The sequence below is a fragment of the Leuciscus leuciscus genome (genome assembly GCF_965113295.1).
Source record: "Leuciscus leuciscus genome assembly, chromosome: 15".
NCBI classification, from domain to species: Eukaryota; Metazoa; Chordata; class Actinopteri; order Cypriniformes; family Leuciscidae; genus Leuciscus; species Leuciscus leuciscus.
The window spans coordinates 31,960,688-31,977,513 of NC_138739.1; the positions used below are offsets into that span (position 1 = coordinate 31,960,688).

General features: G+C 37.5%; 1 protein-coding gene across 2 annotated transcripts; it reads left to right on the forward strand.

Annotated features, from left to right (window-relative positions):
- Nucleotides 1-2,235: 2,235 nt before the first annotated feature.
- On the forward strand, nucleotides 2,236-16,510 carry LOC309476692 (chloride channel CLIC-like protein 1). Of its 2 annotated transcripts, XM_082139844.1 has the most exons (11): nucleotides 2,236-2,797; nucleotides 4,353-4,469; nucleotides 4,686-4,796; nucleotides 4,876-5,100; nucleotides 5,187-5,327; nucleotides 6,121-6,220; nucleotides 6,447-6,544; nucleotides 9,815-9,961; nucleotides 10,039-10,587; nucleotides 15,949-16,022; nucleotides 16,150-16,510. In XM_082139844.1, exons 1-10 carry the CDS (start codon nucleotides 2,627-2,629, stop codon nucleotides 15,994-15,996), a joined length of 1,707 nt encoding a protein of 568 aa, XP_081995970.1. In that variant the 5' UTR covers nucleotides 2,236-2,626; the 3' UTR covers nucleotides 15,997-16,022; nucleotides 16,150-16,510. The 2 variants fall into 2 exon arrangements, with proteins under 2 accessions (XP_081995970.1, XP_081995969.1); XM_082139843.1 differs by lacking the exon at nucleotides 15,949-16,022 and having other exon boundaries at nucleotides 2,237-2,797.
- Nucleotides 16,511-16,826: the final 316 nt, after the last annotated feature.

Sequence of the window (16,826 nt, forward strand, 5' to 3'; positions counted from 1 at the left end):
CCGACCGAACGAGAGGAGGCCTAACTACATTATACTAGGGACAATCCTACCAAGGGGGCTCCCACAGAATCATGCCACTGGACATAGCTATCCAGGCGGAGCTCAGGGTTTTTGCAGACTTCTGCAGGAATATTCTCTAGCGAGAGAAGGTAACACTACCTTAACACTAAGGCTACTTAACGAGGAGGCTCACAGAGAGCCATTTCATTCGATATTGCCAAAATTATGAGAGCAGAGGCCTTAGCAAAGAAAGCCAGGCCGTTCGAGTTCACTATCCCAGTGGTCAGCTCAAGGGAGTGGAGGTTTCAACCATAATGATTCACAATGGATGAGGGAAAGCCTAACAACACACTGACTAAAAGCAGCCAAGGCTAGTTTTAAGAAATAAAGGCTGAGAGGGCTCAGTTATTTCTTCCTTTTCGCCTTCACCAGTCATCTCCTGCTCATCACGGCTTGAAGCCAGCAGAGCACTGCCCGCTGGATCGGAGGACGTAAAAGATAATACATCACCCTCCAGCAGATCACTCTCGTCCCCCACCGAGGAGCGTGAAAGGGACATCCCCTTTTCGAACTCCACAGCAAGCTCCACCTGAGATCCCCACGATCTCAGTTTACTCCTCGCCTCGACAGCAGTACCTGAGCCGCGGGGCACAGGTGCTTGTCCCGGTTCCCTCGAGAAGAGGGACAAACGAGAGTAGAGCTTTTTCATTGAAAAACGCTCGCAGTGTGCGCAAACAGCCCCCTGGAGGACTGAGTGTGCATTTCCATAATGGTCGCTTACGACACACTTCAAAATAAGCGGCTCCTGAAGATGAAGAAGAGGATGGTGTGTTCCTTAGGCGCCCTTTTATACACATGGTCGCACTGGTAGTGACATTATAGGCTGTTGCCGACTAATACAATTGCCGCGTTTGCACACGTGTTTCAGACACCGGTCAAGCTGAGGCGTTACCCATAGCGTCTTGGCAGACGCAGTGCGAGGACCCATTCGAAAGGGAACACAAAATCTTCACACAAAAACTTTTATTTTGTTTTTACTTTTTTTCTCCTTCTCATCCATCACACACATTCATACTGAACATTTTTTGAACAGAGTACTTTCCTTTTCTTTTTTTTTTTACTAATTCTGGAGTCTTCGTCAACTGTGAGTGTGATATTTCTCAAAACTTTTTTTTAACTGAGTGCAACTGTAAGTTAAATTGCAACTCACATACCTTTCCTCAATCGACCCTTTATTGTGACGTTTCACAAGTCAGTAGGCAACTGAAAGAACACGTTTAGGTGGCATGGAAATATATGATGAGTTGACATGTCAAGGTAAGTTTGACAAAAGTTTTATCTAGAAGTTTTATCTGAAATCCTTATCTAGAATTATTTTGCATGACAAATAAACAGCTTTTAAAAAACAACAACAAAAAACATTTTCTAATAAAATAGGCTATGCCACTGCAGAATTTGAATGTTTTGACTGCATTTTTGCAAAGAAATTATTTAAAAGTGAACTTGCTTGTGTTTTACTCTTGAAGTTAGTACAATAGGTCCGTAGCTACACAGGACTTATACCCTTGATAGTGTTTTACATGGACATGTAGTGCTCATGTAAGGCTCAGTTATATATTAAGCAACCCTTTCCCTCCCTTTTCATTTTTTGTTCATTGACCATTTCCATCTTTCTCATCCTAACTGTCACATAAAGTTGATTTATGATGTTCGTGTGCTTTAATTGTCACTGATAACGCGTAGTCTTAATCCAAAAACTAGATGCATGTTGCAGACAAAACGATAAAGTGATTTAAACACTATACACATACCTTAACACTGACCATGAATTGAGGAAACAGAGTGCTTAAATACACAGAGACAGCTGGTCAACGAATCAGTGACAGTTGACAGAGGGAAACAAATTATATATACACACGATTAGAAATATTAATGTTTATTAAATTTAAGGATGCTAATATTTATTTAACTTTTAAAGAAACACTAAGCCCTGACCAAAGAAAAATGCTAAACGTAAACAGTTTAACTTAATTTATAGATATGAATATTACATCTAACATAGATATTCTCTTACACACTCTATACACACTACAGTGTGTTTTAGTATTCATCTCTTGAATATCCATTTTTTACTGTTCTTTCTTGTTTCAGTGGTCAAGAATGAATGTTACATATAACGCTGTCCACCTGGGGGCGATGAGTGGCACTTCAGCTCTTGGCGTTACACTAAAGAAGAAACTTCTTCAAGACTGCACATAGATATGCGTATTTAGAATCCGTATTTGAATTTTTTAACAATTGCGATTATGATTCTATGCGTGTATTCTATGTGGCAGTAAATGACAGCTCTCTTCCAACGTGTAGGCTAAGGAAATGTTTACTGCCTAGTGCGATCGATTTTTCTACAAGTATTCTATTATTTTGTTCTATTTAGCCATCATTGGGTAACTTTATAAGGCGGCCGATAGATGCATTTAGTACATGTAGGATAAGCGGGCGATCTGGATATAACATGTAGTAAATAAAATGTCCAAGGAAGCTGAATCTGAACTTACATTTTTAAGAATCTATCAATAGTTTTACCAGTCAGTCTGGAGTTTTCTCATGGTCTGTTCCAGTTGGGATTATGAAGTTGCCAAGCTGTTTGTCGTTTAGGTTCTGGAGTTTCTTTATTTTCTGTAGTCTGTTTGTTTATGCAAATGCAAATATCCACCAGGAAGATGATGATGCATGGATCGATCCATATGACATGATCAACTACGACCCAACGACAAAGCGCATGAGAAAACCCACAGAGGTAAAAAAAACAAAACAAAACTTTATTACCGTATTACAGTGCTTACAGGACATTTAAATACTTCATCACATTTTCCCCCTGTAAAAATAGACTCATTTTAAACTTATGCACATAAACTTTAACACATATTTTAAGATTTTACGAACTTATAGTTGATTTAAAATTTAAAGTGGAAATTTAGTAAAATTATTTCCACTTTAATAAATAAAATGTACAAACACGATTAATGTAACCATTTTGAAAGAAAAAGGGATGTTTTGTTATGGCTTTTGGAACACGGGCGCCGCCATCTTGCAATGCCACAGCTCCAAAAGCTATAACAAAACATTATTTTTTTCTTTAAATTGTTAGCCTACATTGATCGTGTTATTTATTTATTTATATATATATATATATATATATATATATATATATATATATATATATAATCTTTTTTATTTTTTATGTATTTATTTTAATAAAGCGGAAGTCAGTAAATAATGTAAACTTGACTGACTGCTTCATTTCCACTTAGTTCGGGTAGTTCGCCCAAAAATGAAATTTCCGTCATTTATTACCCAGCTAACAAAATATGTTCTATGAATGTTCGAAACGTCCGGCTTTTCATTTCATTTTATCATTTTGCAAACGTTATGGGAATGTTTTGAATGTTCTGAAACAATTAAGTTAGGTTAACATTCAAAACTCCTAAGCGAACGTCCAACGTTTCAGGAAAAAAATCAAATGTTCCTTGAACAATAACTAATGTTTTTGTGCTAACGTTTGGGGACCTTATTTAAGACAAAAGTGAACATTCTATTAACGTTACTGGAAGAACGTTTGTTCATAACTTTGAGAGAACAATTTCAAAACGTTAGCTCAAGTTCTGAGAACGTTCCCTGTTAGCTTGGTACCCACCTTGACGTTCTAATGAAGGTGTTCTAAAAACCTTTCTTTTTCAGGCCACAAAAGGAGAAATTCTTTAGGGAAAAATCTTGGCCATTGGTCTGCTGTCCACAACTGCACGGTCATTAATCTGTATTTTATTGGCCAGTTAAATCCCCCTGTTTCAAAATGACTTGTTGACGAATTGTCTTTTTATGAATTTGTTAAAGTGGTTCACAAATCTGACATTTATTTTTATTTTTTTGTGTGTGCAAATTGACACAAGTGATTCTTGAGTCCACTACTCTCACAAGCAAAAAGGTCCATTGTCTATTGTCAATAGTGTAGAAATGAAGCGCAGCTCACCCAGAAATTACTTTTCAAACCAAGCAGCTTTCTGTTGGGCAATGTGGCAAATTCACCTGAGCAACTTGAACTCTTTGTGGAATCCACAACAAATTAGCTGATAACGGTTAATGTGACTTTACCTTGGTTACTTGATTAAATAATTTCTTATAGACAGTTTGATTTACAGTGAGCCGTGTCTGAACAACTGAACTATCATTATTCTGGCATGTTGGCAAAGTGTGATTCATATAAGGTCTTGCAAGTACTGTCATTTTATGCAGGAAATTCAAATACTGTATACATCACATCCTAACCATTTCTATGAATTTTTTATGTTTCACAGTCTCCCAGTTACCAGAATGTGCCAACCAAGAGAAGGGAATTCAGCTCAGAGTCCTGTGATGTGCCACAGTCTGATGCATCTGAGTGCAACAATAAACTAGAGATTTTGAAGAAAGAGGTGACAAATATCGAAATACACCTGTTTAGTACATTTATTCATTTAGACCTTGCTAACAAAATGGTTCTGCCATGATGTTTGGACATGGTACACAATGGTTTTATCATGGTATTTTTGAAGCAATAAAGACTATACTGTACCATGGTACTAATTGTCATCCAACACTTTTTTGAATAACTAAAACAATATTATTTCTCGCTGCTACCTCTGTTTTAGTTTGATGAACTCAAAAAGCAGGGGACCGCAACCTCTTCAAAGCCAGTATGTCTTCCAGTATTCAAGCGATTCCTTTCCAAGCTCCTTAAAGAAACTTCAAAACTTGGCCTGGTATGTGACTTTGTTTTCATTACAACATTACTCTGCACTGGTTAAGGTTTTACAACTTTTGCTGTTTTTAAATCTTTAGCCTGATGATGTAAAAACAGCCATGCACTATGACGCCATGGTGAAGCTGTCCAAGCAATCGCTGGCAGAGATCCAGAAGCTTTTGAACGAAGAGAACGACTGGACCACTGGAGCCATGGATGAGGCGCTCAGTCAAATACTGGTCAAATTCAAACGCCACAACCATGAAGCCTGGAAGTGGCGTTTCGAACACACGTTTCATGTGGATGCTGATACGGTCCTGAAGGTCAGTTTTTGTATAAGCCTTTTAGAGATAAACAAAATAATTGTATTAATATTAATAAATGAATATGTGCTGTATTTTGTCTACAGGTTTCTTTGATTGTTCTGATTGTCGTAGCCGTTATCTGCACTGAACTCTGGTCTGTGGTGTCCTGGTTTGTCCAGTTCAAGAGAATGTTTGCTGTTTGCTTTTTTATCAGCTTGATCTGGAATTGGTTCCATCTTTATATGGTAATCATTTTTGCACAAAATACTGTTGAGTGACATTTTTGCTAAACCGGTATTCAACAGTTGACAATAGCTTTGTTTCCATCCACCTATTTTTATGCACATTTTGGAATATGGCATGACAAAAACATTGGATGCAAATGGTTCAATTCTAAAACATGCGCTCAGTTGAAGCATTGATGCGTTTTTTATTTGATAAGAAGACATGGGCATAAACTGCGATAGAACCCCCCCCCCCCTGAGAATAAATCTCTCGATGCACAATAAAAAAACTCTTGTGACTTTGCCTCAACAGTGGATGTGATTGGAGAACTGAACTAACCAGCGGATCAATTTCATCGCACAGCATCTCAAATGTTGGTTTGATTATTCTAAAATGCCCGAGCTTAAAGGGATAGTTCACCCAAAAATGAAAATTAGCCCATGATTTACTCACCCTGAAGCCATCCTAGGTGTACATGACATTCTTCTTTCAGAAAAAATAAAAATTTCGGAGTTCTATTAAAAAATTTTCTGGCTCTTCGAAGCTTTATAATGGGATATATTTTTTTGGAAGTCCATCAAAGTGCATCCATCCATGATTAAAGTGCTCGACACTGCTCTGGCGGGTTAATAAAGTCCTTCTGAAGCAAAGCGATGCGTTCGTGTAAGAAAAATATCCATATTTAAAACTTTATCGACTAAAATAACTAGCTTCCGGCAGACGGCCGTAGTTAAATTCACAACTTTAGATGGAAGCATAGATATTGAAGGGAATAAAATGTGTGTGTGTTAAAAAACATTTCCTCTTGGCTAGGTTGCCTTTGCGGAACACAAGAAGAACATTGTGGAAGTGGAGAGCTTCAATGGCAAATGTACGGGGGTGAAGGAACTGGACTGGAAGGACAGTTTATCAGGTGAGCTGCTACTGTTAAAGGAATATGTAACCCACAATTTTTATTATTTATTCACTTTTGTCATTCCAAATTAATTTGATATGGAACATACATTTTGAATTTTGAAGAACCTACACAGAGATATTTTCAAGCTTCAAAAAGAACAAAAATGCAGATTTTAAATGACACGAAGTTGAGTAAATAATGACAAATAGGGATGAACTGTTGTAACTCCTTATTGATTTAGGGTGGTACAGACGGACATGGACTCTTCAAGATGATCCTTGCAAAATGTATTACGAGGTCCTAGTGGTGAACCCCATTTTGCTTGTGCCTCCAACAAAGGTTTGTATCTTTTAATTTCCAATGACTGAAATTTGAATGACTAATCAGATGATCATTTTTGAAGCTTGTATATTGAATGTTAAATCTGTGTAATTGCAAAAAATAGTATTATAAACCCTGAACTAAATAATTGTCACGTTACATACAGTTAGTTTCGGTTTTCATTAGTCACGTGTCTTCCTTTGTTCAGTTTTCCCTCTTCTCATTTGTTTATAGGCTTGTTTGTGCTCCTACTTAAGTTGTACCCTCTTATTCATTCTCTGTTCGGTCTCGTTCACGTTAGATGTGTGTCTCTGCCCTGTCATTGCCTGTTTGGATTAAACTTTGCATTGGAATTATCTTCTTCTGAATATTTGTCTGTATGCATGCTATGCACACATCCTGGTATTGTGACAATAATAAAGTGAAAGTGACGTGAAGGCCAAGAATGGTAACCCAAATCGGAATTTGTCCTCTGCATTAAACCCATCCAAGTGGGTGCACACACATTAGGAGTATTGAGTAGAATAACACTTCAAATAACATGAATTCAAAATGAACACCTGGGAATTTTTTTAATGTAGGCTATGTGCCATGGACAGAAAATTAAATTGGAAAATATTTACAGAACATAAACTATCTTTCAAAAGTTTGTGGTTTTGTTTTTTAAATTCAGCAAAGATGCATTAAATTGATCAAGAGACAGTAAAGACATTTCAAAAACAAAGGATTTACATTCCATTTTTACTTTCTATTCATCAAACAATTCTAAAAAAGAATGTTTTTTGAGCAGCAAATCATCATATTAGAATGATTTCTGAAGGATCATGTGACAGATGAACTAGAAGAACTAACTAGCACTATGAGCACCATTCTCTCTAGAACATTGGATGTGGTTGCACCTATTAAATTAAAAAAGGTCAGAGAGAAAAATAAAGCACCATGGTATAACAATACTACGCATGTTTTAAAGAGAGAAACCCGTATTTTAGAGCGTAAATGGAAACAAACTAATTTAGAGGTCTTTAGAATCGCGTGGAAAGACAGTATGTCACGTTATAAAAAGGCCCTAAAAGCGGCCAGGGCTGAGCACCTCCGCAAACTAATAGAAAACAACCAAAACAATCCAAGGTTTCTATTTAACACCGTGGCTAGACTAACAAATAAACAGACGTCACCCGAACAAAATATCCCGTTACAGTTCAGTAGTAATGATTTCATGAACTTCTTCACTGAGAAAATAGAAAGCATCAGAACCACAATTGTAAACGTTCAATCTTCAATCGCGCCTTATAATTCAGCTTCAATTATCACCCCGAAAGAACAATTACAGTGCTTTACAACTATAGAACAAAAAGAGTTAAATAAACGTATCACTTCATCTAAAACAACAACATGTTTATTAGATCCTATACCAACTAAACTACTGAAAGAAGTGTTACCTGTAGTGGAAGATCCTCTCCTCAATATTATTAACTCGTCTTTATCTTTAGGTCATGTTCCAAGAACATTTAAACTGGCAGTTATAAAACCTCTCATTAAGAAACCACAATTAGATCATAATAATCTAGCAAATTATAGACCCATTTCAAATCTTCCATTTATGTCTAAAATATTAGAAAAAGTGGTGTCCGCTCAACTGGGCTCTTTCTTGCAACAAAATGATATCTATGAAAAGTTTCAGTCTGGATTCAGACCGCATCATAGCACTGAAACTGCGCTCGTTAAAATCACAAATGATTTACTTTTAGCTTCTGACCAAGGCTGTATCTCAATACTAGTTTTACTTGATCTTAGTGCTTAGTTTCCATTGTTATGCTGATGACACTCAAATATATATTTCATCACGGCCGGATGAAAACGCTAAATTTTCCAAATTGACAGAGTGTGTTAAAGATATAAAAGATTGGATGACGCGTAATTTTCTTTTATTAAATCCAGACAAGACAGAGGTAATACTTATCGGTTCAAAAAACCGCCCACAAAACCTCGCACAATACAACTTTAACATCATAGGATGTCCTGTTACTTTATCCTCTACAGTAAAAGACCTGGGTGTTATACTCGATTGCAACCTGTCTTTTGAAAATCATATTTCATATGTTACAAAAACAGCCTTTTTCCACCTTAGAAACATTGCTAAACTACGTAATATGCTATCAGTTTCTGATGCAGAAAAGTTAGTTCATGCATTCATGACCTCGAGACTGGATTACTGTAATGCTTTATTAGCTGGTTGTCCTGCATCCTCAATAAACAAGCTACAATTAGTCCAAAATGCCGCCGCTTGAGTTCTAACGAGATCAAGAAAATATGATCATATAACACCGATTTTATCATCACTGCATTGGTTACCTATAAAGCTCCGTATTAATTATAAGATATTGCTACTGACTTACAAAGCCCTAAACGGCTTAGCTCCAGTCTATTTAACGGATCTTCTATCACCCTATAATCCATCGCGCTCTTTAAGATCACTAAATTCAAGGCTTTTGGTCATACCTAGGATATCCAGAACCACCAAAGGAGGGAGAGCATTTTCACATTTGGCTCCAAAACTCTGGAATAGTCTTCCTGATACTGTTCGTTGCTCAGACTCGCTCTCCCAGTTTAAAACTAGATTAAAGTCGCATCTCTTCAGCCAGGCATTCATATAATCCTACAGTTCAAACTACAATCCGGCCTCTAGCTCATAAATGCCAGAGGAGAACTGGCCCCCGACTGAGCCTGGGTTCTCCCAAGGGTTTTTTTCTCCATTAGGTCACCTGATGGAGTTTTAGGACACCATTAGGTCACTTGATGGAGTTTTTCGGTTCCTTGCCACTGTTGCCTTTGGCTTGCTCAGTTGGGGATATTTTGGGGATATTTAATTTAATTTGATCAATCAATAAATTCCTCTTGAAACAAACTTTGTTGTATTATTTTAATTTAATACTGTGAAGCTGCTTTGATACAATCTGTATTGTGAAAAGCGCTATACAAATAAACTTGACTTGACTTGACTTGACACTGAAGACTGGAGTAATGATGCTGAAAACTCAGCTTTGATCATATTCAAATACAAAACAGTCATTTTACATTGTAATGATGTCACAGTATTACTGTTGGTGCTGTTTTGAGCAGTACTTAATCTGCAATAGAGAGACAATTTTCAATAAATTTTGTTATATTATATTTATTATATTATTTATTCTTGCAGATACCGGTTTGTTCCAAAAGCGGTTATCAGAGCTGTTATAAGAGATGAAAATGAAATGCATTAATGTGAATTTTGTGGGGTTTATATTTCAGGCTATCACGGTCACCATAACCAGCTTCATCACAGATCCCTTGAAGCAAATTGGGGAGGGCATCGGTCAGTTCCTGAAAGCGCTGTTGAAGGATATACCAGTCACTCTCCAGATACCTGTGCTGCTTACTATTGCATTAGCCATCCTTGTAAGTGCTGGGAACAGAAAACTTGTTAAATATCTTATTGGTTAAAAAAGATACTAAGTCATCTTTGCTCTTCTCAGGTGTTTATGTATGGCAGTGCTCAGGCAGCTATATATCAAGCAGTACGCTTGCCCCGGATGGGCTGGAGAGGGGACCCGCCGCCTCCTGCGGTAGGACAGCGCCAAGCTCCTCAACTAAGGGAGCGTGAGGACGTCTGGGAAGGGGGTGATGCCCCACAGCCACTACAAATACGCCAGGGTAATGGCAACAGAGTGAATCAACCAGGAAACCAACTAAATAGACAGGAGGACAGAAGCATGGAGCTCCGACAGGATTTAGCCGTCTCGCCCAGAGGGACCCAGAGGGTCCGAGTAGAGACTGTACGTGCTGCAGGTAACACGTCCAGGGATGATGAGACTGACTTTCAGCAGCGGACACAGGAGGTGGACCCTAGTACAGTGGAAAATGCAGAGGCTGAAGTGAAAGTTGAGGAAAAGGAGAAAGATGTTTCTACCGTGGACAAAAAGGAGCAGAAAGACACACAGAGTGCAGATGGAAGTGAGCCTGTAACCAATGTGCCTTCTCCTCAGATAGATGTGAAAACAGTTGGAGCTAATCAAGGAAATGAGGCAAGTATCATTTGAATTTCAATCCTTATTTAGATGGTTAGTTCACCCTTATAAATAAAGGAATATATTAATGAACAAACACACTACTGTTCAAAAGTTTGGGGTTGGGCAAGATTTTTAAGGTTCTTGAAAGAATTCTCTTAGTGTACTTATTTCATCAATAATTGACTCATTTATTTGATTATTTACTTTGTTTTATTATCGCGGGAAATCTTTTTCTACCATTTTGCGAGCAAAGATGGAGTTGGTGATAAAGAAGAATCACTCCACATAGAAATATTTCCCCCAAAAGGCGAGTCAATAGTATCACACGTTATTCGCAAACTGCATAAGAGTTACGCCCGTGAAGGAGTCTCAAAACTCAGTCAATTATTCCCTGAAAGTGAAAGCAAAAACTTAATATGAACTGGCACAATAATTCTCTCAGGCACAATAAGAAATGAATCTACTATCTTAATTTATTGGCTTAATATTTCTCTTGTGGACCATACATTAATGGTAGAATGTATGGTCTTGTTAAAAAAGTTTTATTTGTTTTTTAGGTCAGTGTTTATTGTTGCTTTTGATTTTCATCGATGACTGATTATTGTGCTGTGTTCGGACCAAAAGACTGTTATTAGGCCTATTTAATTTTAGTAGTATTATTATTCATTTGTAATTGTATTGATTAGTGTCACTAAAATGTTTTGTTCATGTGCTATGGAAACAAAATGCTGACAATAAATCTGAAAATAAAACTGTATAAGAATGATGCGTCTCTTTAATAACAAGCACTCTTGACAATTTGTGAATAGATCAACTTACAATTCAATTTTGATGTGGGATATAGTTATGTAGTCTGTTTTAAAAACATTTTCTTTGAGAAGTCCTCAATCCTCATACACTCGTGTATGTGTCACAAGTGTGTTGATGTCGTTCTAAAATTAGGGAAGGGAAATGAATTGTAGTTCCTAATATTAATTTGATAGTACTAGCCTGATAATAATAATAGTTTAATACATTATTGGGAAAACGACCCAATTAATGTCTTGATATTGTCAAAGGCATCATATATCTGACTATCTTCAATACATGAATCTCAATACTCTGTATCGGCACAACCCTATTATCAATGTTCAAAACTGTTTCGTTGCTCAATATTTTTTGTGGAAACCATGTTAATTTTTTCTAGGATTCTTTGATTTGTAAAAAGCATTTATTTGAAATAGAATTTTTTTAAACATTATAAAGTACTAAAGTACTGTGCCCTTTCTAAATAAAAGTATATATATATATATTTTTTTTATCTTACTGACCCCAAACTTTTGAACAATAGTCTATAATACATATGCATAATGCACTATATGGGCAAAAGTATCGGGACATACCTCTAAATGATCGAATTCAGGTGTTTCAGTCAGACCCATTGCTACAGGTGTATAAAATCAAGCACCTAGCCAAACATTAATTTTGTGGAAAAAACTGTCGTTCTGAAAAGCTCAGTGAATTCAAGCGTGGTACTGTGATTGGATGCCACCTTCAATAAGTCAGTCTGTGAAATTTCATCCCTGCTATATGTTCCCACGGTCAACTGTTAGTGGAATTATTGGAAAGTGAAAGTGTTTAGGAACAGTAGAAACTCCGCCACAACGCTGAAGACGACATATAATCACAGAGCGGGATCACCCAGTGCTGAGGCACATGGAGCGCAAGAATCGCCAACGCTCTGTTGATGTCATCAATGAAGAGTTTCAAACTTCCACTCGCATTAATATCAGCACAAAAACTGTGCGGCGGGAGCTTCATGGAATGGGTTTCCATGGTCGAACAGCTGCATGCAAGCCTCTCTGAAGCAGTGGAAACGTGTTCTGTGGAGTGACGAATCACACTTCTCTGTTTGTCAGGCTGATGGACGAGTCTGGGTTTTGCGGATGCCTGGAGAACGTACCCTGCCTGACTGCATTGTGCCAACTGTAAAGTTTGGTGGAGGAGGGAAAATAACTTCCAGTGAAGGGAAACCTTAAGGCTTCTGCATGGATCTTGGAATCAAAAAAATATATAAAATAAGTAAAGTTCAATGTGGCTTTAGAAAAGGAAGAAGCACAATGGATTATCTCTTGCTTTTATCAAAAAAGAACATGCAGCGGCTGTTTTCTTCGACCTGGAGAAAGCGTATGACACCACATGGAAGTTTGGGATTTTAAAGGATTTATATCAACTTGGTTTTACAGGGGACCTACCGATTTTCATTGCCATTTTTTAATCAGACATTTTAAAGTCAGAGTAGGTAATATCCAATCTGACCCACATAAACAAGAATAACTAGGACTTCCACAAGGAAGCATCATGTCAGTTACTCCTTTTAGTATCAAAATCAATGGCATTGCAAAAGCTATTGGGTCAGACGTCCATTGAAGTATGTGTGTTGATGACATCGGTATCTGCCACAAAGGGAAAATGCATGAAAAGCGTTGCACAGAAAATTCAGCCGATAATTAACCAAATGCAGGCCTGGTCAGTATCAAATGCTTTTAAATTTTCAAAGACAAAAATGGTTTGCATTCATTTTTGCCAGCTACGATCTCTTCATCTTGATCCAGAGATATTCATGGATGGGGAACATATCGGAGTTGTCAAGGAAACCAAATTTCTTGGAATAACCCTTGATAATAAATTAAGTTTTATTCCTCGCATACAAATTTTAAAGGATAAAATGTCTCAAAGTCAGGAATATTATAATTTTTTTTGCAAAAACAAAATGGGGTGCAGAGAGTTCAGTGCTTCTAAATCTCTACAAGAAGCTAATACACTCAAGTTTGGATTATGTATAGTATTCGGATCAGCCAGGAAATCACACATCCGACTCCTGGACACTGAAAACCGATGCCTCAAATAAGCCAATACACAATAAGGCTAAAGACCAATAAAGGAAATCCGGCTCATCATCCTGTTTTCTTAACTCCTCTTACAAGTTTGTACGAACAAAAACCAAGTCATATCCAACCTTTTGGACTACGGATCAAACCACATTTACAACATCTCAAATTGGGTCTAAACATACTGGAACAAACACACGTCTGTAAAATCCCCCCTTGTAAATAAAAAACAAAACAAAAATACTCTGCCGCAAAGAGGCATTAATTTCCAAATTTGCACAGTACCTCCTATGGGTCTAAAAAAAAATCACTTCTATATAAATAACAAATGGCAAACAGAGTGGGATTTACAGTGCTATGCATAAGTTTAGACACCCATGCTAAAGTTGACTAAAAAGAGGAATAAAAAAAATCATCTTTTGGAAATTGAACTTAATGCCTTAATTAAAAAAAATAGGAAAAATCCAACCTTTAAGGACACCAATTTTCTTTGTGAATGAATAATGTATTGTAAATAAATAAATGTTCTTCCTTAAAATACAGGGTGCATAAGTCTGGACACCCCTATGTTAAATTCCCATAGAGGCAGGCAGATTTTTATTTTTAAAGGCCAGTTACTTCATGGATCCAGGATACTATGCATCCTGATAAAGTTCCCTTGGCCTTTGGAATTAAAATAGCCCCACATCATCACATAGCCTTCACCATATCTAGAGATTGGCATGGAGTACTTTGCATAAGATCATCTCTCAATGCAAATCAAACCAGCTATTAGGCTAACTGAAATTAAACCATGCCAATCTCTAGGTATGGTGAAGGCTATGTGATGATGTGGGGCTATTTTAATTCCAAAGGCCAAGGGAACTTTATCAGGATGCATAGTATCCTGGATCCATGAAGTAACTGGCCTTTAAAAATAAAAATCTGCCTGCCTCTATGGGAATTTAACATAGGGGTGTCCAGACTTATCCAGACTTATGTTCTTTATGTCAAAACTCTATCAATGAAGCATGTTTTATTAGATTGTGCTGGTTATAACCCTGCAAGAAACCTTTTTTATTCAGTTAACTCGTTTAAAGAAATTTTTTAACAAAGTTACACTAAATATAGTTTTAGAGGTTTTTTTAGCAAAAATGAATTGTAAACACCTGATATACTGTAGTTTTACCATAATATTTCTCGACATGAAAATAGCCACAGAAGCTGGCATGGCATAAAAAACAAACAAACAGGCCTTCTCGTCCAACATCAGTGCCTGACCTGGATGAATGGGCAAAAATTCGAGATGGTCCTCACTGCAGAACACGAAATCCAGGGGGAGGAGTTGGATCCAGATCCAACTCCTCCCACCTTACATAAACCTACCCATCTCCACCCCCTAATCCCTAAACCCACCCCTAAACCTACCCATCTCCACCCCCTAATCCCTAAACCCACCCCTAAACCTACCCATCTCCACCCCCTAATCCCTAAACCCGCCCCTAAATCTACCCATCTCCACCCCCTAATCCCTAAACCCGCCCCTAAACCTACCCATCTCCACCCCCTAATCCCTAAACCCGCCCCTAAACCTACCCATCTCCACCCCCTGATCCCTAAACCAGCCCCTAAACCTACTCATCTCCACCCCCTGATCCCTAAACCCGCCCCTAAACCTACCCATCTCCACCCCCTGATCCCCCTGATTCAAAATCCTGCCGCGCCACAGAGCGCCATTTACATAGTTTTATATTAAATTTACATGTATGTGTCTCAAATCGTAGTTAATGTATATACGGACTTCACCCTGTGCTGCAATATACATTTAGTTTTATATTTATTTACAGAAATCAGAAAATTGCTGATGTTATCGGATTTTCAGATGAGAGTTGTCCTAGACGTGGCGCGACGCGGCGCTGAGCTGCGCGTCCGGTGTGCGGCCGCCTTAAACCTACCCATCTCCACCCCCTGATCCCTAAACCCACCCCTAAACCTACCAATCTCCACCCCTTAGATCTGGATCCAACTCCACCCCCTGGATCTCATGTACTGCATTGAGGTGCTACTGAAAAATTCCCACTGAAACAATCCAAAAGTCTTCACCAAAGAGTGGAAGCTGTTGTAGCTGGAGAGGGAGACCAACTCCATGTTCATTTTTGTGTATTTAGAATGCAATGTCATTACAGTCTCTGTTGGTGCAATTGGTCAAGTGTTCTTTAACTTTTCTCCATATACTGTACATTTAATATATTATAATATATACTGTATATAATATATACACAAATGTTATAAATATTTCTTACATTATTTTTATGTTCCTTTAATTCAAACATCGCAGCACTTTATGTGCACTAAAAGGATATGGGCTGCTCGAAATGACCTCAAGCTGCAGGTTATGTTTCGCAAGTTTATCATCGTATGTCTGTCATTACAGCTGAAATTATGATTCTTTGATTATGTGATGATTTGTTTTGTGTGGAATGGCCTGTGATTCTGTTGTATTTGTGTTTCTGTTCGTCTATGTTAGGTCAATAGTGCATGTACATGTGCAATATATTACATTGTGCTTGTATAGCCCATCAAACCTGAAGCAACTACAGGGTACACAACTTATCAAATTCATAATATGCCATATCTCACTACTAAACTCATACGCTCCACTATATATGTAATGTCTATGTTGTACCTGCATAATTTTGACCAGAAATCTTTTTTTTTGTTTGTGCAGGGGGCATCGGCAGATTTTGCAGCTGGAGAGGAAGGCTATTCAAGCTTTAGGAAACCAGTCCAAGAATCAGGGCAACACGATTAATTTTTTAAAATAAATGTTTAATAAAAACAAACCTAAAAAATGATAAAAAGCCTATTGTTTTTTTTTTTGCCAATAATAAGCTGCCTCTTATTTTGATCCCAATAGTATCACTGGTTTTGGACGTTATACTGACATCTACTGGCGGGGATGTATGAAATCTGTTCACTATCTGCTGTCGCTTCACACAAAAACTTTTTATATTATGTATTGTTTAACTTTCTTTCTCCATCTCATCCATTCATATTGAACAATCTTGGATTAAATCTCAATGTTTTTTTGTTGTCGTTGCTTGTTGTAGGTGATTTGAGCTGTTAGGATTTCTTTTGTCACTCCCAGCAGCTTTATACTAATTTAATGATATTGACTCAGGCTTCATTGTTATTTAGTGCCAGTAATGTATTGGTTTGTTCTTATATTATGTTTACATGTACTTTTATGATTATGTTTTGTAACGTGCCCTGAAGCATTGGCTAAAAGCACTGTATAAGGTAAACATTATTATCATCATCATTAACTAGGTGAATTGGATGACATAAAAGGTCATGCTCAACACCCACATGAGGGCGACCCGCTCCATGTAGAATACAACTTTT